The sequence below is a fragment of the Nyctibius grandis genome, chromosome 16 (genome assembly GCF_013368605.1).
Source record: "Nyctibius grandis isolate bNycGra1 chromosome 16, bNycGra1.pri, whole genome shotgun sequence".
Taxonomy (NCBI): domain Eukaryota; kingdom Metazoa; phylum Chordata; class Aves; order Nyctibiiformes; family Nyctibiidae; genus Nyctibius; species Nyctibius grandis.
The window spans coordinates 5,638,560-5,662,510 of record NC_090673.1 but is presented as its reverse complement, the minus strand read 5'-3'; the positions used below and the strand labels follow the sequence as shown (position 1 = coordinate 5,662,510).

The following is a 23,951-nucleotide window of genomic DNA, read 5'->3' as shown; positions in this document are numbered from 1 at the left end:
AGCAGCGCGTCTGGAAAGTGTTTCAAGCCTCTCTTGTTCGTGCTTTAGGCCTTAGTAAAATGAAAATGATATAACGGTGTAACGCACCGCTGTAACACGACAGCGTTACGGGACGACATGACGACACGACACGGCCGCCCCCCCCCCCCGGCTCGGGGCCGGGCGCGTCGCGCGGCGATGACGCCACAGCCCCGCGACGACGCCGGGCGGTGCCGCCCGCCCGCCAGCACCGCGGCCCGCAGGAGACGCTGGCCCCGCTCCCGCCTGTCCCGGCGAGCGGCGGCGTCTCTCGCGGCTCCAGCAGCGCGGCCTTCGCTCCGCCGGTCGGGCTGAGCCCCCCCTCCCCGTGGCCCCTCTGCCGTTAACCCCCCCCGGCGGCCCCTAAACGTGCCCCGGTGGGTTTATTTCGGCAGCTGCCGTCCTCCCGCCCGCGCTGCGGTTATTGGGAGCTGCTGGAGCTGCTCCGAGAGCGGCGGTGGGGCCCGCCGCGCCCCGCCAGCCCGTCTGTCAGGGGTGCCGAAGGGAAAAGGCGCCTTCGGAAGTGCGTCGTGTTCTGAAGCCGCCCTTTCGAGCGGGACGTGGCTCCTCGGCGCCCGGCTGCACCGCGTCGAGCTGGTGCCGGAGTACGAGGCGCCGTGTCCTCGCCGCCGGGCCGTGCTGCTGAGGAGAGCCGGGGTTCTCCCCTCCAGAAGCACCGGCCGCGGCAGACGCCCCGCCAAGGGCTGCGGCCGGGGGCTGACCTCCGACCGCTCCGGTAACGCGGTCTCCGGGCGGGCCCTCTGCGTGGGGAGCCCTCGGGCACAACCTCCGCAGGGGCAGCGCCGCCGCCCGCCTCCTCCCCGCCCCGCCGCGGCCCGGCCCCCGGCCCTCCCCCGGCCCGCCCGGCGCTCTGCCACCGCCTCCCCGCGCTGCTCGGGGCGCCGCGGCCCTTCCCCGCGCCGGGCCGCAGGGCGCGGCCTACCCGGCGGCCCGGCCTGACGTGCAGCCCCGCGGCGGGACGGGGGCGGCGGCGCCCCGAGCATCCCGCAGGTGAGAGCGGGCCGTGGGCTGGGGGCGGCGGGGCCGGGGGGGGTGGCTGGGCCTCGGGCCGGGGCCTGTCACGGCCGCTCCGCCTCGGACGCGGTGCTGTGGGGAGGCCGCACCGGGCCGGGCCGGGGATGATGCAGCAGCAGCAGCAGACGGGGGGCTCCGGCCCGGATTCCCCCCCCCGAGGTCCCGCGGTGCCCGGGCAGCGGGGCGGCCCTGTAGCCCCCCGGGGCTAGTGCCTTCCCCGGGGCGACAGCAGCCTCTGCGCCCCTGGGAGCGGGACCCCGCGGGGCGGGCGGCGGCTCTGCCGGGGGCTTGTTCCACACGAGCGCGGCGGCGTGCGGGGATCCAGGTGTTCGGCTTCGCTCACCCCTAACAGCTGTAGCGCCTGTTAGGGCAGGACTTGTCTTGTGGGGGTCTGCTGCGCTTGAGGAGCAAAGTAGCGGGGTGAGGGGGGAGTCCCCGAAGGTGTTTTTTTCTTAAAAGCTAAATCTCTAGGTGTGCTGTCGCATTGTGACCTCCAGTGATAAATCTGTGTTAAAACCTGGTCTCCTTTGCCTGTCCGACATAAAACGCCTGGCTTTTCAATACGTGATGCGGTGCAAACGTTCAGCTCAGAGTCAGAAGCGCCTGAATTCTGGTTCTTCCTTGTCAGCAGGTCAGCTCAGTCAATAGTTCTTTTTTTGGTATCTCAAGTACAAAATGTCGCTAAGAACAGCTGCAGATACTCCTTTGTCGTGGTAGGTTATGCAAGATGAGCGAGCAGACCTGGTAGTTGTTTTGTGGATGAACAGAGCTAAGATTTCTTTTATTTGTACAAACAGTCTGCAGACCGTGAATCTGCGTGTATCTGAAATTGTTGACAGCTGGCTCTATCTTTGGCACAAAACCACACAGTTGTTTTAAGCAAAAAAAAAAAACAACTGAGAAATGCGTTACTGTCGAAGGCAGAGACCCTGGGTTTGGCAGCAATTGAAGCAACTGAAAGTAGGTTGCAGCTACCGTGGAATTGTTCTGACATGTTCGTGTCCTGTTCTTGCACAGTGGTGCTTGAGAAAGACAGGCTGAAGGACTTGTTTTAAGGTAACTTCTCTTCCCATCGTACACAGTACGTTTTGACAAGCACAGTTAAGCTTTCTGACAGTGCTTTTATTAAATTCCTAGTTTCCTGAGCAGCACGAGAGCTGTGTGCGTCAGCTAAAGCTCGTAGGGCAGAGTGGTGGGAAGGTGGGGATTGAATCGTTCCTTCTGAGCAGTGAGGACTCGAACCTTTTCTGATGGTTCAGTCAGAGCTGAGAGGCGAAAATGGGGTTTTCCCTGTTTTATTCAAAAAGGGAAGCCCTAGGTGGGAAGATCAGCATCGCAAGTGCTGCACAGTTTAAAGGCATGGTTTTGGTTTTGAGTAGAGGGCTGGTCCCACGGAGTGCGCTAAAACCATCCACAAGACTGTACTTAAGACAGTGTGCTCCGAAACCGGTTCCCAGTTAGCTGAAGCTGGTGAAGATGAAGGGGTCTGGAGTTAATTTTAAAACAGTATTTTGTCATTAGGTTTTCTGGGAAACCTCTTCTGGGAAAGGGATAAGAAATCAAGGAAGGTGAACTAGCAAACATGGCATTGAGTCTTTTTTAAAAACAGTTGGAGCAGCTGATGCATTTGGGAAAAGGGGCTGGTTTTGAGGAAGGAACTCAGAGCCTGAGGGTGTCCCAGGTTTATGTGTTAGTCAAAGATACTGTGCTCTTGTCACTTGTCTTTTAAATCAACATACATTACACGATACGAGTTTGCTTCTCAGTGAAGCTGCATGGAATTGCTCAGCTGTTTGTTAAGCATCTCTGCACGAGTTACCGAGAGTCTGGTTACAACCACTGTTGTGTTTCCTGGCGTGCAAATAGGATTCCTTCCCCCTTCGGTTTTGCTTTGCTCCTCCAGTTGAGTTTATTCCGTTCCAAAGAGCTCTGGAAAAAACAGTGTCATAAAATGATCCTTGAGGTTTGTCTTCTGCCAAGGCAAGGCGCTAGGCAAAGCTTTTCAGCTCCCGAGATAAGTGTTGCTGAGAGGGCTTATTTGTTGATATATATTTTTTTTTTTCTCCCCACTGTCAGTGATACAGACCAGATAACACTGGGAATTCTTTCAAATGTCCTCAAAATGTGAAAACGAGAGTGTAGCAACCATGCTGCTGGTGGTGTTAACTTCCAGTTTATCAGAATTTTCTTTTTTTGTAATGATGTGGACTTTTCATATCGGCTTCATTTCCAGCCAATAGTAATGTTTTGGATCCTGATCTGTCTTGTTAATATCACTTGTCTTCTTCTTTCTTTAACAGCCACAAGTGAGGCTACTTAAGCTATGCATAAAACACACAAACTCTTTTCATCTCCTTTTTTACAGCTGCATGTTTCTGAGACATGTTTAAAGTCTTTTACAGACCCATGGACCACCGTGAAAGTGTTCTTGTGCTCTTAGGCATGCAGCCATGAAATCCTCTGGACTTGCAGTGCTTGGACGTACAAGCTGGGTGGAACAGTGTGTTGTTACATTTGGTACAGTCTTTGAGAGTTACGAGGCTCACACTGTTAAAAATCTACCTATCAGATGGTGAATTCCCCAGAGACTGCAGGCTGGTTATCTGTGTTACAGATCATTTAAATCTAATTCCCTCTTGCCCAGCTTCATTTACAACAGTAATCATATTTGTGATGTTTGATAAAGTGGTATAATAACTGAATGTTAGATTCACATCAGCAGAGTATGGGTAGCATGAAGCCCCTAGACACCACTCGTGTCTTGGGCTGCTGTGCCCTTTCACTTTTAATCTAAGGTTCATGCAAACCAGCCAATTAGATTTGTATCTCTTCATGCTGCGTGCGTGCGTGTTTGGCAAGGGGAAGTCAGTTCAGATCACCACATTTGTTTTCCCACCCTGCCTGCTGAGCTAGCACAGAACTGTTTCTAGGGGGGAAGGCGTAGCTTATCAGTCCAGTCAGGTTCACGGAGTACAGAGTATTCATGGTATGCAAGACCAGTTAAGTTATGTATGTAAAGCATGTCTGAGTTAAGGGGAGTGTTTATTTATTGCTCTAGGACTCTGCGTCATTCAGAGATGCTACGTGATCCAGAGAGTCTGGGAGTTTAAGAAGAGGGTGGTCAGTGGGTCACTGTACCACTGTTTTCATTTTGAGGCTACAGCAAATCCATTCCCATACCTGAAACAGAGTCGGCAGCCGTGCTGCTGAAGCTGTGCCTGTGTACTGAGCACCTCCCGACATTTCTGAACGCACATTCCTCATTGTATGCATTATTAGCTTTATTCATGTATTTCCTTCTCCTCCCCACTGCCTGGCTCACTTACCTAGGATACCACAATGCAGCCACTCAACGACAGGTCAGAACTGTGCTAGCTAATATCACTGGCTCCAGATTTAGATTTGTTTTGATCTCTTTGATCCTTGAAGAGGGATATTGTAATCTCTAACATACAAAACATGCTAATTTATCTTTTTACAATCTGTGAGAGCAAATGTGACATGTATCTGAAAGGAACTGTCCTTTCTTGTCCTAGGAAAGCACCCCCCCGCAGGTGAGCATTGGTGAAAATGGGGGACACAAGAGACATCTGTCCTCACCTGGATTCCATAGGAGAGGTGACGAGGGATGATCTGCTGCTCAAATCCAAGGTACAGGGTGTTCTGGGTGTCAGTCCTTTCCCTTTTAGCTATTGTGCATGGGTTTGTGTGTTTGCTTTTTGAAGAAAATGTTGCCTATCTCCATAGAGGAGAGGCAGGAACTCTTCTTCTGATGTACCCTGCACAGGTCTCGTAAAGTAGGACTTTGTCGACCCCATCTGATCTATTTCTCACTGTCATTTACCCTGCTCAAATGTGTCACTTAGCTAAAATGCTGCAAAGCATGTATTTAATTGGCAGCGTGGTATTAAGAAACAAAATACTGTGAGCTGCAGGCTGGTGAGGCCTGTCTTCGAGAGAAGTTTTCCACTCTTGAAGGACTAAGTTACTTAAAAAACCAAACAAGCAAACAAACCTTCTTTTGTCATGAATATGCAGGGAACTTGCCAGTCTTGTGGAGCTGTGGGACCAAATCTCTGGGCTTGTCTTCAGGTAAAAACGGCTTGCTATTTGTGTGCATGACATGGTGGGACTTCTCTTGAATGTAATTAAAAAAAAAAAAAAGTACTGTAGTGAAAAAAAAAAAAGAGCTGGAAGCAACAAGGGGGTTCGCAGTAGAACTATCCACTGTTTTTTTGATGGATTCCAAGGAAAAGACTCTAAAGATGAAAGGCCAACGCTGTCAGCACGTGCCACGATGTAACAGCTCACTCCTGGTAGGCCATTGCCCCCTGGTAGTCCCCAGAGGAATGAATAAAATGCCCAGCATGGAGTGTTGGCTGGGCCCTGCCTCTGCTGGCAACTGGGATGGGAGGCTGCAAGTGTGAGACCCCAGAAGACGTTGCTCAGGGCAGCGAGGCAGAAAGGAATGACGAGGGGCACGCGGGCGGGCAGGGGTGGTTTATTTTTACACTGGAATGCCCAGACGTTTTGAGACTGCTCAGATGAGCTGCCCATTGGAGCAGCTGCCTTGGAATGGCGCCTTTGCGTGGGTGCAACCCTGGTTCCAGGTTTTCTTTCTTAAGTTGATTCTCATCTTCTGTCTTATTCTGGGCCCTGAATAAAAAGCAGGTTAGAGAACTGGCAAGATCAATTCTGAAGTTGCAGCTGCTGGTGGGAGTGGGGTTGCAGACTATTTTGTCAAGGGACTAATTTGTTTTGCCCATTGTACTTTTGCTCTTTTCTCTCACTAGGTTGGTTGTCCTTACGTTGGTTGTGGGGAGTCCTTTGCTGACCACAGCACGCTTCACGCACAGGTGAGCTTTCCTCTTAAGACAGACAGAGTTGGATTCTTCCCATTACCTAATCCTCCTCTACCCTCTTCTGGTAGTCCGGTGCTCCAGCTTGAGCCAGCTGTCAAATCAGAGTTATCATTTCAGCTTTTAATTTTTAGGCCAAAAAGCACAATTTGACCGTGAATCTGACCACGTTCCGCGTCTGGTGTTACGCCTGTGAGAAGGAGGTGTTCCTGGACCAGCGGCTGGCAGCGCACACGCAGTCACCGCCAGGGAAGTTCACTGAACCGGTGGGTCTGTGTCACAACGTGACAGGGATAAACACTTGGCAGGGTTTTTCTTTACCTGTTGCAAAATTAACCAAGAGGTTTCTGCTATTGTCCAGGCTTTTGTTGTGATAGGAACTCTTTCACTGAGAGTGGCTACCTGTAGCCAGAGGACCAATAGCCTTATCTTCTACAATCCCCCAGCAAGAAGACTTCCAGATGACTTGAATATCCATTTTGACTTGTTTTTTAACCTTTACTAGCCTCTTCAATGGGGTGTCTGTTTCTGGGAGGAACCATAACAGCTGTCACATCTTCATTTTCAATGCATGGCCCATGGAAATTTTAGCTGTCAGACCAGAAACACATGTACTTGTGACACCACTGCATATTCCTGATGCCTCTCTTCCCGTGTGTGCTAGAAGCAGTAATGGTACCGTTTCCACACCCTCCTTGCATTAGTGAGGCGGGTAGACAGTGCAACTGGTTCTTCTCTCTCCAGAGTGCTTTTTTGAAAGGCTGGCTCGATTGATGTATAAGATGGTATCTCTCACAACTCTTCTGTTAAAGCAGGCCTCTCCCTGTTGCTTATTTCGCTGTCTTTAGGATTCTCCATTGCCTGCTCACCCTTTGAAAGCTGTTCCAATTGCAGTGGCTGATGAAGGCGAATCTGAATCAGAGGATGATGATTTGAAACCAAGAGGTAACTCTGCATCGAGTTGATGAAAGGGTTCTGAGGGTAACTCTGCAATCTGTAGGACCTGCACTGAGAGGTTCCTAGGAGCAGAGTGTGGAGACTGTCTAGAAAGGGCTGAATTCCCTCTCCTTTGGGGAGGAATGTAGAAAGCAGACCATCTGGAAAGTGTTTCATGCCTCTCTTGTTTGTGCTTTAGGCCTTACTGGAATGAAAAATCTTGGGAACTCCTGCTACATGAATGCAGCGCTTCAGGCTCTCTCTAACTGGTAGGCATTAGGGCTTTGCAGTAGAGTCTTTGCTAGACTTCACTAAGTATCAAAAGTGGCCTCTCTGAACTGAGATCTTCACGAGTCTTGCAAAGAGAGATCAGCCAGGCTAGGTGCAGAAAAAATTAGTGTTTGTTTAGGGCAACAGAAGTTTTACAGTAGGAAACTGAGTGAATAGCCAGCTTGTGGCTACATACAAGACTCATGTTCAGATGAGTGCTGGAAGTAAAACTGCATCATTTCTATAGCAACAGCAATGTCTTTATCGCATGGGAAGGCATGTCACGTCTCTTTATTCTCCCCAGTGATATCATTCAAACAACCCATATGCTAAAATATTCTCTAGCCATCCTGCTGGGAACTAATTCCAGGATCCCTTCTCTATACTGGGAACAGATTCAGATCAGCCTTTTTCATTTGTTTCAAGCTAGGAGTCAAGTCTGCATCTGGAATCGTTTCTTCCCTCGTTTTAAAAACAGTATCTTCAGCATGCTTTCAAAAAGGAATGCATTTAAGTTTTGATCAGCCCTTAAACAGAAGCAGAGGAGACATTTCTATGCACTGAATTCGTCTCATTTTTCTTGTAGCCCACCTCTCACACAGTTTTTTCTGGAATGTGGTGGACTAGTCCGTACGGATAAGAAACCAGCACTGTGCAAAAGTTACCAGAAGTTGGTGTCTGAGGTTTGGCATAAGAAACGGTGAGTGGTCACTCCCTAATCTAACCTGGACAGGTTTCATGCTGATGTTTAGTTCTGAAGTCTGGCATCAGCAAAGAGGAAATTTGATCTTCGGGGATAAGTGCATCATCTGAGGCAGTCAGTTCAAACCCACCGTAGACGGGTATACAAGGATTCCCCTGTATCTAGGAGATCCCATAACCTGGTCCTGGTGATAAAATGGGCATGTTGATGTCAGTGATCAAAAGAATACATTCTTAATGTTATAGCTTTTAAAAGGAAGAGATTTTTAAATATAGCTTTCCTCTTGGCAATGAAGTAAAAATGGTGTAACCAGGGAATACTCTTGGCCATTTTTGAGTATTTTGCATGGACTGAGCAGCACTTAATTGCACTGCTCTTGATTAGCACAGGGATTGATGATTTGGATGGGAAAAGTGATACAGAGGTTTTTACGAAAGAGAGCGGAGAATGCAGATGATGTTTTGGGAAATGTTTGCTGTTGGTTCAAATTCTAGACCAGTTCAAAGGACAGTATAAAATAATGCAGCTCTGCTTAAAGATGTTTGCTCTGTGCAATCAATCGGAAAAAATCAAACTAGGCATTTAAATGGCATTTCATGTTCATTTCATTTTAGTTCTTAACAAGGGGTAAGTAAGATACAGAGCAGAAGTGGACTGTGTCTTTCTGGAAGAGAAGACTGTAGACTTTGAAGCAATATAAAGCCATTTTAATATTGGTTTTGATTTATCTCATTCACTGTGTGGCCAGCCCACCCAGATTTTGAGACAGACATAGCACTGCCAGATCAAACCAAGTAACTCATTGCAAAACCCTGCTCTGGAAAGAATCACTTGAGACAATTCAAAGTGTGGACAGAGCTTTAAGTGACATGTACTCTAGGGAAGATTCTCTCTGGAAGGATAGACTGAAATGACTGTGAGATGTTTTCTGTCTCTTAATTTGTCTGTCATCCAGCTAATAGAGAAATATATGCCCAGGCTTTGCAGGTGCATAATTATCTTTTGTCCTCCTTAACTAGTTACCACACCTTGTTCTATGGCTTATTAGACAAACTGGCTCCAGGCCTGAGAAGCAAACTAACTTCTTTTTTTTTTTTTTCCCCATATCTAAACAGCCCGAGTTATGTTGTTCCAAGCAGTCTTTCCCACGGAATTAAACTCGTCAACCCTATGTTCCGAGGCTACGCACAGCAGGTGAGGCCTCAACAAAAACACGCCATTGATCCAAAGGTGGTGGGATTTTTTCTTCCTGCAGCGGTGGTGCTTGTGTTCAGAAGGAAGAGCTTGAGCTCAGGGGTCATGCCCCTTTTGTGTCAGTATCAGTGATCTGACAGAGCACTTGGGTGGGATTGAGGAGACCTGGGTTCTCTTCCAGGCTCTGCCTCTGGCTTGCCAGTGCCAAATCAATGCATTTTCCTGTGTCAGCTTTCTCACCTCTGAAATTATGATGATCACCTCCTTTATAAAGGGCTTTGAGACCTATTGATATGTGCTATATGAGAGTTAGGTATTATTTATTCACGTCAGAGCTGGGAAACCTGGATAAATCTGTACTAAGAAGTTAAACATATGAATGTTCTATATTCTTTTTCTGGGGAATTATAGCAAACTAAATCTTATTTAAAGATAGTATCTATTTTTCTTTGAAGTTTTTATCAGCGTGTCTCCTTGTGGGTTTTTTTTAGAATAAAATGTAAACATAAAACTACGTTTCATTAGAAAATTTACAAAAGAAGTAACAGTAAGGCAGTACCTCTAAACTGTGATACTGACAGGAAGTTAGAACAGAGGATAAAAATAACGATTAATGAAATAACTTCTATATTTATCTTTGATGTGAAGGATGTTGGATTGGAAAACTCTCAGCTGTAAAGAGAAAGTTGAAAGGAAGACAGGGCAGGCTGAATGTCAAACTTCCATGAAATAACAGAAACATCATAATTAACTTTCTGGAGTTGTCAAAATACCAAGTCACTTTCCAGCAGGTCCTTTGAAGCCAATGTATCAGCTCTTTTACCACGTATTGTGAATAGAGGAGCTTGCACCTTGACTGTATAGTCTTTGGTTTCTGGTTCCATTCCCTATTTATTAAAGATTTTAATCTGCCCTATTCAAGAGAGGGATTGCCATGAGCAGAAGTCAGTGTTCATTAAATTTGTTTTGTAGGTAAAAGTCTGTTCTCTACAGCCTTCTGTCTTCATTAGGTTTCTCCTTGTCTCTCGCCTCTTATCAGGGGTAAACCCTTGATAAATAAGCTCATGGTTTGCGTGCTTGCGGCTGCTCTCTGGCTTTTCAGTGTCTTTTGGCTGAAGGTGTTCAGATAAAAATTGGGCCTTTTATCATTTAGGAATTATAAACATTTATGTAGCAGACAGGCTTCTTGGTACATCTCCATGGTACCCTCTCTGCTTTAGTAGGGGCTCCTTGTGTTGCAGAGGTGGCTAACCTTTGTGGGCAGCATTGAAAGAGGCTGTGAATGGACCCATCTCCTCTTTTGGCCCATTTCTGGATGGATACTAACATGGAATTACTCCTGGTTTTCAGGACACTCAGGAGTTCCTGCGGTGCCTGATGGATCAGCTTCACGAAGAACTGAAGGAACCGATTGTTGCAGAGACAAGGGATTTGGATACCAGTGACCAAGATGACAAGCGAGAGGGTGACCGAAGTCCTTCGGAGGATGAGTTCCTCTCCTGTGACTCAAGCAGTGACAGGGGTGAAGGAGATGGTCAAAGCCGGACCTCAGCGGGCATGGGCAGCAGCTCCCTGGCAGAGACAGAGTTGTTGATCCAGGATGAAGCAGGGAGAGGGATCTCTGAGAAAGAGAGGATGAAGGACAGAAAGTTCTCCTGTGGCCATCGGCGCAGCAACTCGGAGCAGGTGGATGAAGATGCAGATGTTGATACTACTATGATGCCAGTTGATGGCAGAGCCTCACCTGAGATGCTCCCAGCTCCCCGTCCTGCCAGCCCGTGTAGGACACCAGGTATACACCTCTTCCAGTCCGTGTTATTTGTGAGAAGACATGTTATCATTCTACGCAGGGACAGTGTTGTAGTGCCGTGGCAAACAACACATAATGTGACAGTTCCTTCTATAGGTTTCAAAAGGTTTTGCATCCAAGAGTTTCTTCAGTGTCCCTGGCAGTAGTTCTGCCTTGGTGCACAATGGCTTCTGTAAGAAAACGTGATGTGTGAGCCAGAGAGGTGCTTAGCCGGGCTGAAGTGCTACGGAACAGAGCTAAAACTACATCCTGAAGGCAGTGATAGCTGCCTCTGCCAAACCTGCAAACGCTGTATTTATGCCTTTTCCTAGTTTAAGGAAAAGGTTTTATATGTGTACATTGCTTTATCTGGTAGGCTGGCCTGGGGAAATATTAGCTGTGGAAAAGGCGTGGAAGAAGGTATTTGTTAATGTCGGACTGTGGGCTTTGTGGAGAGAAAAGGGAGAGGCACAGTTTGTGCATTTCTGTGTCTCAGGGAAAAGAAAAGAGCAGCAGTTAAGACGCCTTCAACACTTCTTTATGTAAGAGTCTTACTCTGCCAGCTGGCACTGAAGACAGCAACGCTGTTTATGTGGATTAGGGATACAGGAGCAAGCTGTAAAAACTAATTAGTCATAAGTGTGAAAAAATGGCAGGTTGTGGGGTTTTTTTATATGTAATTATTAGCTGTTCAGTATGGCTGTCTGCACTCTTCTCCATGCACTGAGGGAGCTGTATCTGCCAACCTGTGCAAGCAGGACAGTTAATAGACAATACATTGCGTGTATTGGGAAAGATTCTGTACTGGAAAGCAGAGCTGGGCTGACACTGACCGCAGTAGGGTTGCCTTTCATAACTGGGGTTTTCACCAGTGCTCTTCTCCCTCCCCATTTTCCCAAACAGAACCTGACAATGACGCCTACGTGCGCTGCTCCTCTCGCCCCTGCAGTCCTGTCCATCATGAAATGCACTCCAAGCTCTCCAGCAGTCCTCCTCGCTCCAGTCCTGCCAGGCTTGGACCTTCCTACGTACTCAAGAAAGGTAGCGCAAAGGGTGTATGCTGGGAGGCAAGGGGGGGAGCAGGTAGAGGACCAGGGCTTCATTTACAGAGGAGAGAAGGAATCCCTCATGATTCTTGATTAACAGTTGTAAGACGTGCTGATTCCCCTGGATATCAGTGCTTTCTAAAATAGTACTAGGCAAAGGCTACAGTAAACCTGCAGGTAAAGTCAAGCTCTGGGCACAACAGATGTTCTGGTATGCTCTTATATTGGAGCCTGAAATGATTCCCACGTCTGCATCTGCATGCTGTGTTTATTATTAATAAAATGGCTATGAAGTCCCAGGCACAAGCTCTGTCCCTTTAGGGGAGTGTGGAGATGTGTAAACATTTGTCTGCCAGACTTGAATTTCATAGCATGTGGGCCAAAGAACTGTAAGATGATGTTACCGAGAGAGACCTTCCTGCCTCTTAGACGTCTTGGGCTCACAATAATAGAATTAAGGCTGCAGATGTCAATCCAGTGCTGGGACCATTGTTAGGCTTCAGAGTGGAGCCTGGCTTCTGTTGTTATCAAACTGATCTTTTCATCCCAGGCAAATTGCAAATCGAAATCCCTCAGCATTGCATAGTCTGCAAACACAATGGCATGTGCTCATACTGCTGTCCCTACAGCTGTCCAGTGATGGCATTCTTTCCTCAGCTGTGTCCCAGCCCCTTGGCTGAGGTCAGCACAGCCACAGATGTTCTGGCTGGATAAAACCACTCTGTCTCCATGCACGTGTGTGTGGGGGAAGAGGGTTTGTTATTAAACAACACTGTGTGTTTGGCCAGTCCCTGCTCTGGAGAGTCCCCTCCAGTGCGAGACACCTGGGGAACACGTGGTAAATGTCAGAGGGGAAAAAAAAGGACAAAGTACACAGGCAGGTGAGGGGGGAGAGGAAGTGTAAAGCTTAGAGCAAAATGTTGCAAGACCTCAGAAAAGCAGGGACCCTCTGTGGCAGGGCCAGGCTTCTAAACATGTAGTAAGAGGATGGAAACAGGATTTCCAGTAAGACAATTTCTGCCTGCTGAGAGCTGGTACGTGTGTGTGGTTTGGTTCTGTTGGCTGTCTCCCCCTTGTACCACGCGAAGCAGCAGTGTTCTTCATGTCAGTTTATGCAAGTGGCATCTGAACATGGAGGACAGCACTTGTCCTGTGTTGTTCTTGTGTGGCTGCATGACTCTACTGAGACAGGAGACTGGGAAGGAGTTGCTACGTGATGCGGCTTCCTTGTCTGTCTTTCAGCCCAGATGCAGGCTTCTGGGAAAAAGAAGAAAGAACTTCGTTATCGCAGTGTGATTTCCGACATCTTCGACGGCTCCATTCTCAGCCTGGTGCAGTGCCTCACCTGCGACAGAGTGAGTGGTCTGGTGGCTGTCAGTCAGAGCACAGCCTTCTAGCTGTATCTCTTCTTAGGAAATGGTGCTCCTCTTTTCCAACACTGTGGGGTGCAGCAGGCATGTGGAAGTGATGGTAGGTGGGTGGGGGGGAGGTGTGAGAAACCTGCCCTGCCAAGAAGTCGTATTTCTCTGTAGGGGTCTGTTGGCTTTCCCATGTTACTGAGTTGGCCTAGCAATCTCACATTCACATTAGAAAACTGATTCCAGTGCTACAAAAACCATGACAAAAGTCATCCTGCTGACAGCAGTGAAGAATAATTAGCCAGAGTGAGTTTCTCTTACTACCAGCTCAGGTTTCTAGCCTAGACGAAATTCAAGCAGTGATAAAAGGTGATGAAGGTCAGGTCCGAGCTCCATTACACATACAGGAAACCCAGACCTCTTCCTCTTGGATATTTCCAGGTTTCTACGACAGTGGAGACGTTCCAGGACCTATCACTCCCAATCCCAGGGAAGGAGGACTTGGCCAAGCTGCACTCTGCCATCTACCAAAATGTGCCAGCTAAGACAGGGGCATGTGGGGACAACTATGCCTCACAAGGCTGGATTGCTTTCATCATGGAGTACATCCGGAGGTGTGTTCCCTAGGCAGGACCTCTTTTTTTTCTGGGGTTTGCCCTGCAGTGCTGGAAGGCAGCTATCCCTAACCGGTGGTGTTAACAGCAGAGTATCAATTGTAACCACTCCTTGGATGATAGTATGTGGTACCTCACAGGTCTTGGAGCCTTTTCATGTAAACCAGTTGCTACTGTTCCTCTAGTTCTGTCGTAGACCTTGAGATCTCTTCTGCAGCTGATAATCCCTCACTTACTTCTGCCTTTAGCTCAGTCTTGCCCTCCAGAGCAAATCAGTTCCTGGTGTAGTTTTCCACATAATTTCTAGTGTCAGCAGTGACAGTAGGAACATCAGCTGAGAGAAATCGTGCTTTCCCTGCTCTTCTGGGATGTCTGATGAGCTTAGGACCTACAGCTAGAAGGAAACCCATCATCCGTTTGGGGGTTTGTATGCCAAAGCATCCAGCTATTTTATGTATTAACTCTCTCTTAATCTCCTCTCTTCTGCAGATTTGTGGTGTCCTGTATCCCTAGCTGGTTTTGGGGTCCCGTTGTGACGCTGGAGGATTGCCTTGCTGCCTTTTTTGCAGCAGATGAGTTAAAGGGTGAGTTTTCTTCAGTGGGGTCTGATGGTACAAAACAAGGGAAACCACAGGGAGGAGTATTTCACATCCATTTTGGAGGCAGATTAAATCTACTGGAATTCCTGCCTCAGTATTTCGCTTAGAGACTGGCAGTACCAAAAGTTGGCAGTTCAGCATCTCTGAGCAGAAGTGAGTTTTCCACCTGCTCAGGGGTGGGAAATCCAGGGTGAGAGTGTCCTCAGGGAGGAGCAGACATAGCTGGGGGCTCTGTGTGAGTGCACGACTCCTTAGCCGCCTTAGTATCTTTGCTTTTTCCATCAACTCCTTAAGCTCTAGAGGACTCAAACACTTTGCTGTATTCCCTCGTGTTGGTGGGCAGTTGCATACTTTTCTGCTAGTTGACTGCATTCTCCTCTTGCCGATGCTTATGGAGAGAAGCGTTTGGTTTGATCTCTTCTCACCCTGGCTTCCCCAAGAGGCTGCTTAACTTGGTTTCTCTGCACTGGATGCAGATATAGCCATATCAGCGTTGTGTGCTGTGAGTAACTGCATAATTGCTTTCTTCTCTCTGTCTACAGGGGACAACATGTACAGTTGTGAACGGTGTAAAAAGTAAGTTTGCATTGTCTGTATCGTGTTGTATTTCTGGAACTTTATTTCTCTGTACTGCTATCAAACATTCTGCCATGCCCTCTGCCTGGACACTTAATCTGCTGAGTGCCATGTAAAATCTGCCTTGCCTTACACTAGAGTGCTGGTCTTGAGAGGTCACAGATAGGAAAAGTGCTGGCTTTGGGGGGGAAAAAAAGGAAGAAGGATATGAACAGGGATGTGGCTTGGCAGGAATGGAGCTATTGTATTAGAAAGAAGAGGGATGACAACTGCTCATGCCATGCCTCATTTGGGAGGGATGCTCCAAAGAGCCTGAATTTGTTGCTGCTGGAATTGAGGATTTGTCTCGGATTTCAAAGCGAGCAAGACCCAGCCTTGCTGGTTGGCATCCCTTTGCTTTAGAGATTTCTCACAGCTCGTTTCTTTTCCTCCCTCAGACTGCGGAATGGAGTAAAGTACTGCAAAGTCCTCCGGCTACCAGAGGTGAGTAAAAGCACCTTGTTTCCTAGTTTTCTTTTAGCAGCCACTGAGGAGGTAAGGAGGCTAGAGGTGGAACAGAAATAGCAGTTTGTTTTGGTGGCAAAGTCCTGTATCTAGATAACAGAAGAAACTTCCCTGTTCGAAGCTGATGAGCCAGCAGGATTCATGAGTAACAGGCGAAGAACTCTTGCAAAGATCAGACGCAGAGAGATGTGCTGTTTTATCAGAATACCAATGGCAAAACTGTGCTTTGGTGTTCTCTCTCCTTGGTCTTTTAGATTCTTTGCATCCACTTGAAACGGTTCCGGCATGAGGTGATGTATTCCTTCAAGATCAACAGTCATGTCTCCTTCCCCTTGGAAGGGCTGGATCTGCGACCTTTCCTAGCCAAGGAGTGTGTCTCCCAGATCACCACGTACGATCTCCTGTCAGTCATCTGTCACCACGGCACAGCAGGCAGTAAGTCCTTCTGTGAGTAGAGGCAGAGGTGAACAGGAACAAGATGAGCATGAGCAAAGCAGAAGTGTGTTCCAGGGCTAGCCAACACCTCTTCTGGGTGAAGTGCAGTGTAAGGCCTGCCCCCTCCTTTCCCAGGCTCGCTCAGCCTCTGCCCTTTGAAAAGCGAACCGAGCAGCTTCTGACAGATCCCCTGTAGCTATTTCAGCTTCACCGCTGGGTTGGCTCAAAGCCTTTCCCAGTGTTCACTCTCACTGAGAGGCCCTTTCCAAGGAAGGCAAATCAGGGTGACGGTGCCAGGCTCCCCTGCTCCTGCAAAGCTTGCCTGAACAGGAATTATGCCTTTTTTTTTTTTGCTCTCTCTCTGTTCTCTGCCAGCAGCTAATCCTGTTTGTGCTGCTGACATTACCCCGGGCCCACTTCTGTCTGCACTCCAAATCCCAGCAGTGTCATGTTTTCTCTGTGACAGGTGGGCATTACATAGCCTATTGCCAGAACGTGATCAATGGCCAGTGGTACGAGTTTGATGACCAGTACGTCACTGAAGTCCATGAGACCGTGGTACAGAATGCAGAAGCCTATGTCTTGTTCTACAGGTGAGGAGTGCCCTGGAGGCAGCAGTCCCTTGCTGGCTGCAGAAATGTGTTTGGAAAACTAAGTTTTCAGGAATCACTTATTTTTTCTTTCTTTCCCTACTTAAGAAAAAGCAGTGAAGAGGCTGTGCGAGAGCGTCAGAAAGTCGTGTCCCTTGCCAGCATGAAGGAGCACAGCTTACTGCAGTTCTACATCTCTCGAGAGTGGCTCAATAAATTCAACACCTTTGCTGAGCCTGGTCCCATCACCAATCACACCTTTCTGTGCTCCCATGGAGGTAAGGCAGCGCTGCTGCACCTGGGAATAGCAACTCTCACCTACACCTTTATGCTTCAGGAAAAAACCCTCCAGCTGCTGTCCTGACACAGCGTACGCTGCAGTAGGATCTGCTTCTTTGGCAGAAACTCCAGCCTGCTCAGGGAGAGATGAGACAATTACCCCATTGTCCTGCTGATCAGAGGCCCGGGGGGGGGGGATGTGTAGTGCTGGGAAACAACATTTTTCAGTTCTTTGTTTGTTTTTAAAAACAAACCTGTAGAAAGCAGATAAGGCAGCATTTATCTGTGTTACCCTGTCAGCAAGGTTGGCCTTCAGGGTTTGGAGAATGGAGCACGTGCTACTGAAGAGAGCTGATACCACATTTTACTGTTCTCCTTCTTCATCTGTCATGCTGGGGAGCCCTCGTGTTTGTAAATCTCCAATTGGAAATAAAGCACTTGCAGAAACTGAGGCTGTGAATTGAGAAACGTCCACAATTAATAAACTCTTGAGTGTCTTCCATTAGCAGAGGAAGCAGATTCTGGAATCAGGGAGTTTTCAGCAAGGAAGTTCTGCCTTTTTTTATATGTGTCTTTACCCAGCAATAATGAGTTCCCTCGTTAACTCTCCCTCTTGCCTTTCCTCCACAGGGATCCCTCCTAACAAATACCACTACATCGATGACCTGGTTGTGATTCTGCCCCAGAACGTGTGGGAATATCTCTACAACAGGTGAATATGGCCACTTCATTCGTCCTCCCAATGAGTTTTGGTTTTTGTTTCACACCTTGGGCAGTGACCAAGACATAGTCCCTTCCCAGGGCACCTTAAAGGCAAAAAACTTGTGTCTGGTGGAGCCTCCTCATCTAAACCAAAATGAGCTCTATCAGTGCATTGTCCTGGCGCAATATTGTGCCCCCCACTGTGCTAAGGCAGTACTCTCCATTCAGAAACCAGCTGCAGTTGCACCTCCTTCACCAGCGTCTGCAGTAGTATAAAAATCCATCATCTCTGTAGGATTCAGGGCTGGGAAGTGCTTCCATTCTCCTGCAGTTCTCCATTCCCCTCCCTCTCTTCCTGTGCTCAGGTTTGGGGGCGGCCCTGCTGTGAACCATCTGTACGTGTGCTCCATTTGCCAAGTGGAGATCGAAGCACTTGCCAAACGCAGGAGGATTGAAATCGACACCTTCATCAAGGTTCGTATGGGGAGTGTCTGGAAGCAAAGGCAAAGGGCAGAAGTGGGAGATGGAGACCTGTCAGACAGTTAGTGGAAAACTCTTGCCTGTTTTCCAGAACACGATCTACAGCATGGCCAGGAGATGGATCTTGGGGTTCCCCAGTGCTAACAGCGTGGGGAGGGCAGCTGGAACACAGTAACGCTGTGTGTGGCTGCATGCAGACACGCGGTTTGAAACCATCCTGGTCTCTTGCCTGCTCTAGTGAGCAGGAACAGGTTGTGAGGAAGGTGGTGGAATAACAGGGTCCTTCTGAAGAGTGGCAAGACTGCCTTACAGTGAACAGGAGGGGCTCCTCCAGAGCTCAGGAGTGACTAAATCCTTCCTGCCTGTCTCTGCTCTCCCAGCTGAACAAGGCTTTCCAGGCAGAGGAGTCTCCAAGCGTCATCTACTGTATCAGCATGCAGTGGTTCCGTGAGTGGGAAGCCTTTGTCAAGGGGAAGGATAACGGTAAGAAGCCAGAGACCTCTGAGTGTCGGGGGTGAGAGGTAGAAGGGAAACGAGTCTGTTTGCTGGGTTTGCTGGGTGCAGCTCCTGAGTGAGCGCTGGTACGACCTGAGGCTGAACGGAGTTCAGACACCAGCGAGACTGCCTGCAGGTCCCCAAGGGCAGGGCAGGAAGAACAAGGGAACTAGCTCAGGAAATAAGCTGAATCTGGTGGCACTGTGGAAGGCAGAAAGGTTTTTGACATGTTATTTTTCCTCTTACAGAGCCTCCCGGACCAATTGACAACAGCAAGATTGCACTCACGAAAGCAGGCGGCCACGTGCAAGTTAAGCAGGGTAAGGCTCGTGCTTGCTGTCTTGGCGTGTTCCTAAACGGTGAGGGAGAACGTTCCACGGGATCTGTCTGTCCATAGCGAAGGGTCACACCCCAGGGTGGTGTGGCAGAGGATGACAGTTCTCTGCACATCCCTGTGCTGATTGCCCTGAGTGAGCCACCGCAGTTCTCCGTTGGCAGCTCTTGCGTGACCCGACGTGCTGATGTGACTTGCTGTACTGAAGCCTGCAGGCCCCAGCTCCTGCTCTTGCTCTTCCCCAGGCCCCTTCCACCACTCGCCTTTGCCCAGTGTTGTAGCTTTGATCTTGTGTTGCTCTTGACTTGGTCTTTACTCAGCATCTGCTGTGGTCCAGTTTGTGAAGTAACATTGCTTGTGCTGTCCTCACTGGGCGCTCCTGCCGAGCTGATAACAATTGCATCTGTATCTTGGCTATCGCTTGAAGCAGCCCTTTCTGCATTCCTCCTCCGCTGTAACCTTTATGGCAAAGTTCTCTGCTTTCCCTGCTTTGTGCTGTGACCACCTGAAGTTGTCCCTCCGGGGACAGCTTGGAGGAGTATTTTCAGTCTCACCCAGGCACTGCAGCCCCAACTGCCTGGGACTGGTGTGTCTTGAGTGTGTGGTTTTAAGCCCGTTGGGCTGTCAGAGCTCATTCACTGCTGTGCATGCTGAGGGGGTCAGGCAGGCCCTGGTACTGTGGGCTGTTGCTGCTCAGTTTCGCTCCAGGAAAGGAAGAAGTGATGGCAGCAGGACCCCACAGCAGTCAGCGATGCTGCTGTGGAGCCTCAGTGGCTTCCAGCAGCAGGTGGCCCTGGGGAGGGCTGGTGGGGACCACTGTGGCTACAGCTGTGCAGTGAGAGCTGCCAGCGGGCCGGGGGCTTCCGTGGGTCTGCACCGTGCGGCTGCAGGGACCACTCGTGCTTTGCTTTTCCTGGGGGTGAGCAGGCAGAGGGGGTTGCCGAGGACATCCTTGTGTCGTGGTGCACCCACCCTTCCCTCCGACGGCTGCGCAGAGCCCGGGCCCACTGGCCGCACACCTGACTGCTCTTGTCCCCTTCAGGTGCTGACTACGGGCAGATTTCCGAGGAGACGTGGCTTTATTTAAGCACACTGTATGGCGGGGGCCCGGAGATCGCCATCAGACAGAACGTGGCCCAGGTCCAAGAACTGGAAAACCTACACGGGGAGCAGAAGATTGAAGCGGAGACGCGAGTGGTGTGATGTGTGCGGGTGGGGCAGGGCAGGTACGGCACAAACGTGTCTGTGTGGGGTGGAAGGCTGGGGAATCCTGAGGAGTCAAACCTCTCCATTGTCTGCTCCGCGCAGGGGGGGGTGCGGCTCCCACCACCGCTGCTGGGGAAGGCAGGTTTCCTCCGCCGTCCTTCCATAGGGCTTTGAATGCAGGGGTGGTGCTGGGCAAGACGGGGAGTAAATCAGCTTCTCTTAGTTCATCTCTGGGTAACGCTGTGGTAGGAGGCTGCAGCCAGACTGTACCAGGATATGTTTTTGACCCGAGCCCTCTTCCTTTCGTTTGCTTACGAGAAACCAGCACTCCCAGCTTGCCCCCAGAGAACGGAGTCTCTGCTCCTTTGCAGGTTTTGCTTTTGGCACTTTTTAACTCACATGTATAAAGATAATGAAACATTGATGTTTCAGCGGGCAGTGTTGCAACTAGAGAAACCTGTTATTTGAAGCTGACTAAGCCACCAGGTCCCCCGGTAGGTTTGTGCTGGTGCTGCACAGCTGTCAGAACTTCCTGGTTTTGCTCGTGGTCTAATTTTTGCAAATTCAGTTGCAATCAACTAAGACATTTTGAAAGAAGTCGTTTCTTTCTCCCCGAGCCCCTAAAGCCACACCTTCATGGGCCTGCAGGTTTTTTTTTTTCCCCTCCTTGTATCGGATTTCACATGTTCAGCACGTTTTTCAGAGAACAAAGCTGGAAGATGAGTCCTCCTTCCCAATGGCTTCCCTCTGTTCTCTTTGCTAAAGCTCCCGGCAGCTCTGTAGCTCGGGGGTGTAGCTTTCCAGGCAATTAGCTCACAGGGCTGGCACACGGGTGGCTCAAACTCCGAGCTGCTAAGGGCCGGGCTTCCTCGGACTGGGACACGGGGCCACTCTGCTGCAGGCTGTAGGACTCTGGGTTTGTAACGCCACGCTCGTACGGACCCTGCTGTAAGCCCAGACCTGTCACGAGAAGCGCAGGGGTGTGCAGGATGAGGAGGAGCCCCTTTGTTGGCACAGAGCCTGTTCAAGTGGGTGACCCTGGGGCAGGGCAGTATGTCAGGGCTGGGGAAGGGGCCTGGCTGAGCGAGCCCTGGGCTGGTGGAGCAGCTTTTGAGGAGTGAGCTGCTTTCTGCAAACAAGCCCCCACCGGTGTGCTGGTCAGTCCGGCTTCTCAACACAGGTGATGTTTGTGTATGCAGTGGCTCATTTAATGAACAAACATCACCTGCTCCCCAATCTACTGCCGCTAACGCAGCCATGGAGCGTCCGATAGCAGGCAGTGGAGAGAGGAATGAAGACAAAAAAGGCTAAACGCTGCTCAGCAGGGCTGTTGTTAAAAGTTCTTGGTTTGTCTTGCAAGGCAATAGTGAAATCTTTGCGTTCGAGTGCAGTTTAATGGAAGCAGAGCAAGGCAGAGGCAGCCTCTCATGGGCTGAGGAACCAAACTGTGTTTGTGGTGCTGGAACCTGAACGGTTGCACAGCAGCAAGTCTGGCCTTAGTGGTACCAGGCTCGGTGTGGGGCTGGGACCTCCTGAGCTCCTCCCGTAAAAGGGAGAGGGAGGGAAAGGCTGCACTTTGATGTAGAGATAGAAAGTGGGAAAGGATGTAGGAGAGGAGAATTTGAAAAGAAAAATGTGGCCTTCAGCTTTTTTTTTTTTTAGACCAAATGTTCACTGCAAACAGCAACTTAAAAAAAAAAAACATCTGTAAATGTTTCAGCATGTTAATTTTACTATCCTGGTTACTGGATGCTTGTATATACCCAGCCAGGCCCGAGGGGAGGTCAGAGAATGAGCCACTGGTGGGATTTCTCATTGTTTTAAGCTGTCTTTGTTGGCCACTGCAGCCGCCTTTGAGCCTGCCGCAGCGCCTGGAGGGCTGCACATCTGCGTGTCTGTGCATTCAGAGGGTGCTGTACAGGTTGTCATAACATTCCTGTGCTTAAGTGTTATCCTTTGTGCTGAAAATGTGTTACAATAAATACATGTGCATTCAACACGCTGCTGCCTGCTGTGCGTGGCCAGAGGGGCTGACAGCTGATGGCGTCAAGGAAGAAAAAATTTTAAAAATCTAAAAAAATTTAAAAAAATCCAAACTTCCCCCTGCCTTGAGGCTGTGCAGGACCAGATCCTCCTGCGCAGCCCCTGAGCCGTACTGCGCTCGCTCAGAGGAGGGCGCCTGCTCCCTTCAGTCTCTGCTTGCAAAGACTTTATGTTTCATTTACCCAGTTTCATCTGAGTTTGTCTCCGAAGGCCCGTGCTCTTCGTGACCATCGTTGCTATGAAAATAACTTCCAAGGGAAGTAGTTAAGTTTCACAAGGGAGTTTTCTGTCAGCCTGTTGGGTGGCTAAAGCATCCTCCCTGATAGAATCCACTTCCCTGGTGCCACTTAGGTGAGAGCAGCTTTGCTGCGAGGCCCCAGGGAACACCACGCTCGTGCCAGCCCCTCACCGTGTTCTGCCGCTGTGAAGTGACAGAGGTGCCAACCCAGGCAGGTGCTGTGCCTGCTGCCCGAGGCTGTGGGCCAGAGCAGTAACAACACCACGTTAGACAAAGCCTGAAATATCCAAAGAACTGGAGCTCGAGCTGGGTGAGGAAGGACGCACAGCTTGTTCTTTAGCAACGTCAAGTCAACGGCCAAAACTTGCATCTCACAAACAAACCCGTCACCTCAGCAACTGCAGAACAGCCCGAACTGTTCCGGGAGATGTCAATAACGCCCTTCCCTAGGGAGGGGATTATACAGTGTCTAGACAGCCAGCTCCAGTGCTGCTCTGGCAAAGCCACAGTTGGACTTTTTGATACCCGCTGTCCCTTAAAACACTCAAAGCTCAGTTCTGCATCTCTGTTGCATTTGAAATCTGCCAGCAGCCTTGCTTTTCTCTGACTCCTGCTCTCCCTTTATGATGCATTGTCACGCCTCAGCCCATGGAAGGGGGAATTCGTTCTTCCTCACGTACCACACAGGTACCCCCCAGCTCCCCCTGCACCAGCACTCGCTCACGAGGCCGCAGTCTCGCTCTGTAGCCCACCAGTGCCCGTGGCACCTCTCCACCCTCCTGCCTGGCCAAAGTACGCAGCATCCCGTACAGTTGGACCCGTTCAGTCACACAGCCAGTGTATGTAAAGCTCGTTTTATTTTCTTCCCAGTTACTGCTCAGCTTGGCTTTGGTTTCCAGCCACCAATCACTTGTTTGGTTGTGCTGTTTCTATTTTACACAGCATTAGCATTGCTAACTTTAGAGAAATCAAAGTTAGAGCCAGACAGACACCCCCTCCTAGTCATTGTTTCCCAAAAACGCAAAGACTAGCAGACTGTTTTTCATAAACAGTACTGATTTGTCCTGAATTGACAAGGATGCTAATTAGTGCTGGCAAAGAACAACCGAAATTTTTTTTTTAAAAAAAAAGTCATCAATCTGACCTTAGGAAAAAAGCTCTCCCGAGCTGCTCCAAATGGAATTATCAGCCAGGTGTCACCAACTGCAAGCCCAGGGCTCCTGCATGAGGCTGTTTCCAATGAATTGGACTAACAAGTGAGGGAGAAGCTGTCCAGGAGTTTGTCTCAGCTGGAGAGACACACACACACTATTTACCAACCCTGCATATTAAAATGGAATTGTAAATATCCTCCCCCAGACTTAGAGAAACGCAGCTGGGTCTCAGGTGATTCACTGAAGGGAATCATGACAGTATTTCACACGTCTGCGTGTTCACGCACACATGCATGACCTGCTGGGATGGCCACAGGTTTAGTTTTAACGTATAAACAATCAGTATCAAAACCATCTGCCAAGACTTCAGTTAAACCAGAGCATTCACCAAGGGCCTTACAAGGGACAGCTCTGTTAGAGGAGATACTTGCCCTGCTTCCAGTTCTCATGGCCTCCTACTGAAATGGGAAAAAGCAAGACCCACCTGCCCTTCC

General features: G+C 49.4%; 1 protein-coding gene across 2 annotated transcripts; it reads left to right on the top strand.

Moving 5' to 3' along the window:
- Nucleotides 1–946: 946 nt before the first annotated feature.
- USP20 (ubiquitin specific peptidase 20) lies at nucleotides 947–22,019 on the top strand. 2 transcript variants are annotated; one of them, XM_068413782.1, is made up of 24 exons: nucleotides 947–1,029; nucleotides 4,590–4,704; nucleotides 5,092–5,145; nucleotides 5,847–5,909; nucleotides 6,047–6,178; nucleotides 6,761–6,857; nucleotides 7,048–7,117; nucleotides 7,705–7,818; nucleotides 8,937–9,015; nucleotides 10,366–10,807; nucleotides 11,708–11,845; nucleotides 13,093–13,205; nucleotides 13,650–13,822; nucleotides 14,312–14,406; nucleotides 14,964–14,997; nucleotides 15,435–15,480; nucleotides 15,756–15,936; nucleotides 16,403–16,529; nucleotides 16,635–16,804; nucleotides 17,436–17,517; nucleotides 17,873–17,981; nucleotides 18,368–18,470; nucleotides 18,731–18,802; nucleotides 19,859–22,019. In XM_068413782.1, the coding sequence occupies exons 2-24, from the start codon at nucleotides 4,624–4,626 to the stop codon at nucleotides 20,017–20,019; spliced, it is 2,736 nt and encodes a 911-aa protein (XP_068269883.1). In that variant the 5' UTR covers nucleotides 947–1,029; nucleotides 4,590–4,623; the 3' UTR covers nucleotides 20,020–22,019. The 2 variants fall into 2 exon arrangements, with proteins under 2 accessions (XP_068269883.1, XP_068269884.1); XM_068413783.1 differs by lacking the exon at nucleotides 5,092–5,145.
- The last annotated feature ends 1,932 nt before the right edge of the window (nucleotides 22,020–23,951 follow it).

Bases quoted from the DNA above. Each gene is read 5' to 3' on its own strand.
- USP20 (XM_068413782.1), top strand. From the start codon at position 4,624: ATGGGGGACACAAGAGACATCTGTCCTCACCTGGATTCCATAGGAGAG. The intron at 6,179-6,760 runs GTGGGTCTGTGT...CGCTGTCTTTAG, and splicing joins CAGGGAAGTTCACTGAACCG to GATTCTCCATTGCCTGCTCA. The intron at 14,407-14,963 runs GTGAGTTTTCTT...CTCTGTCTACAG, and splicing joins TGCAGCAGATGAGTTAAAGG to GGGACAACATGTACAGTTGT.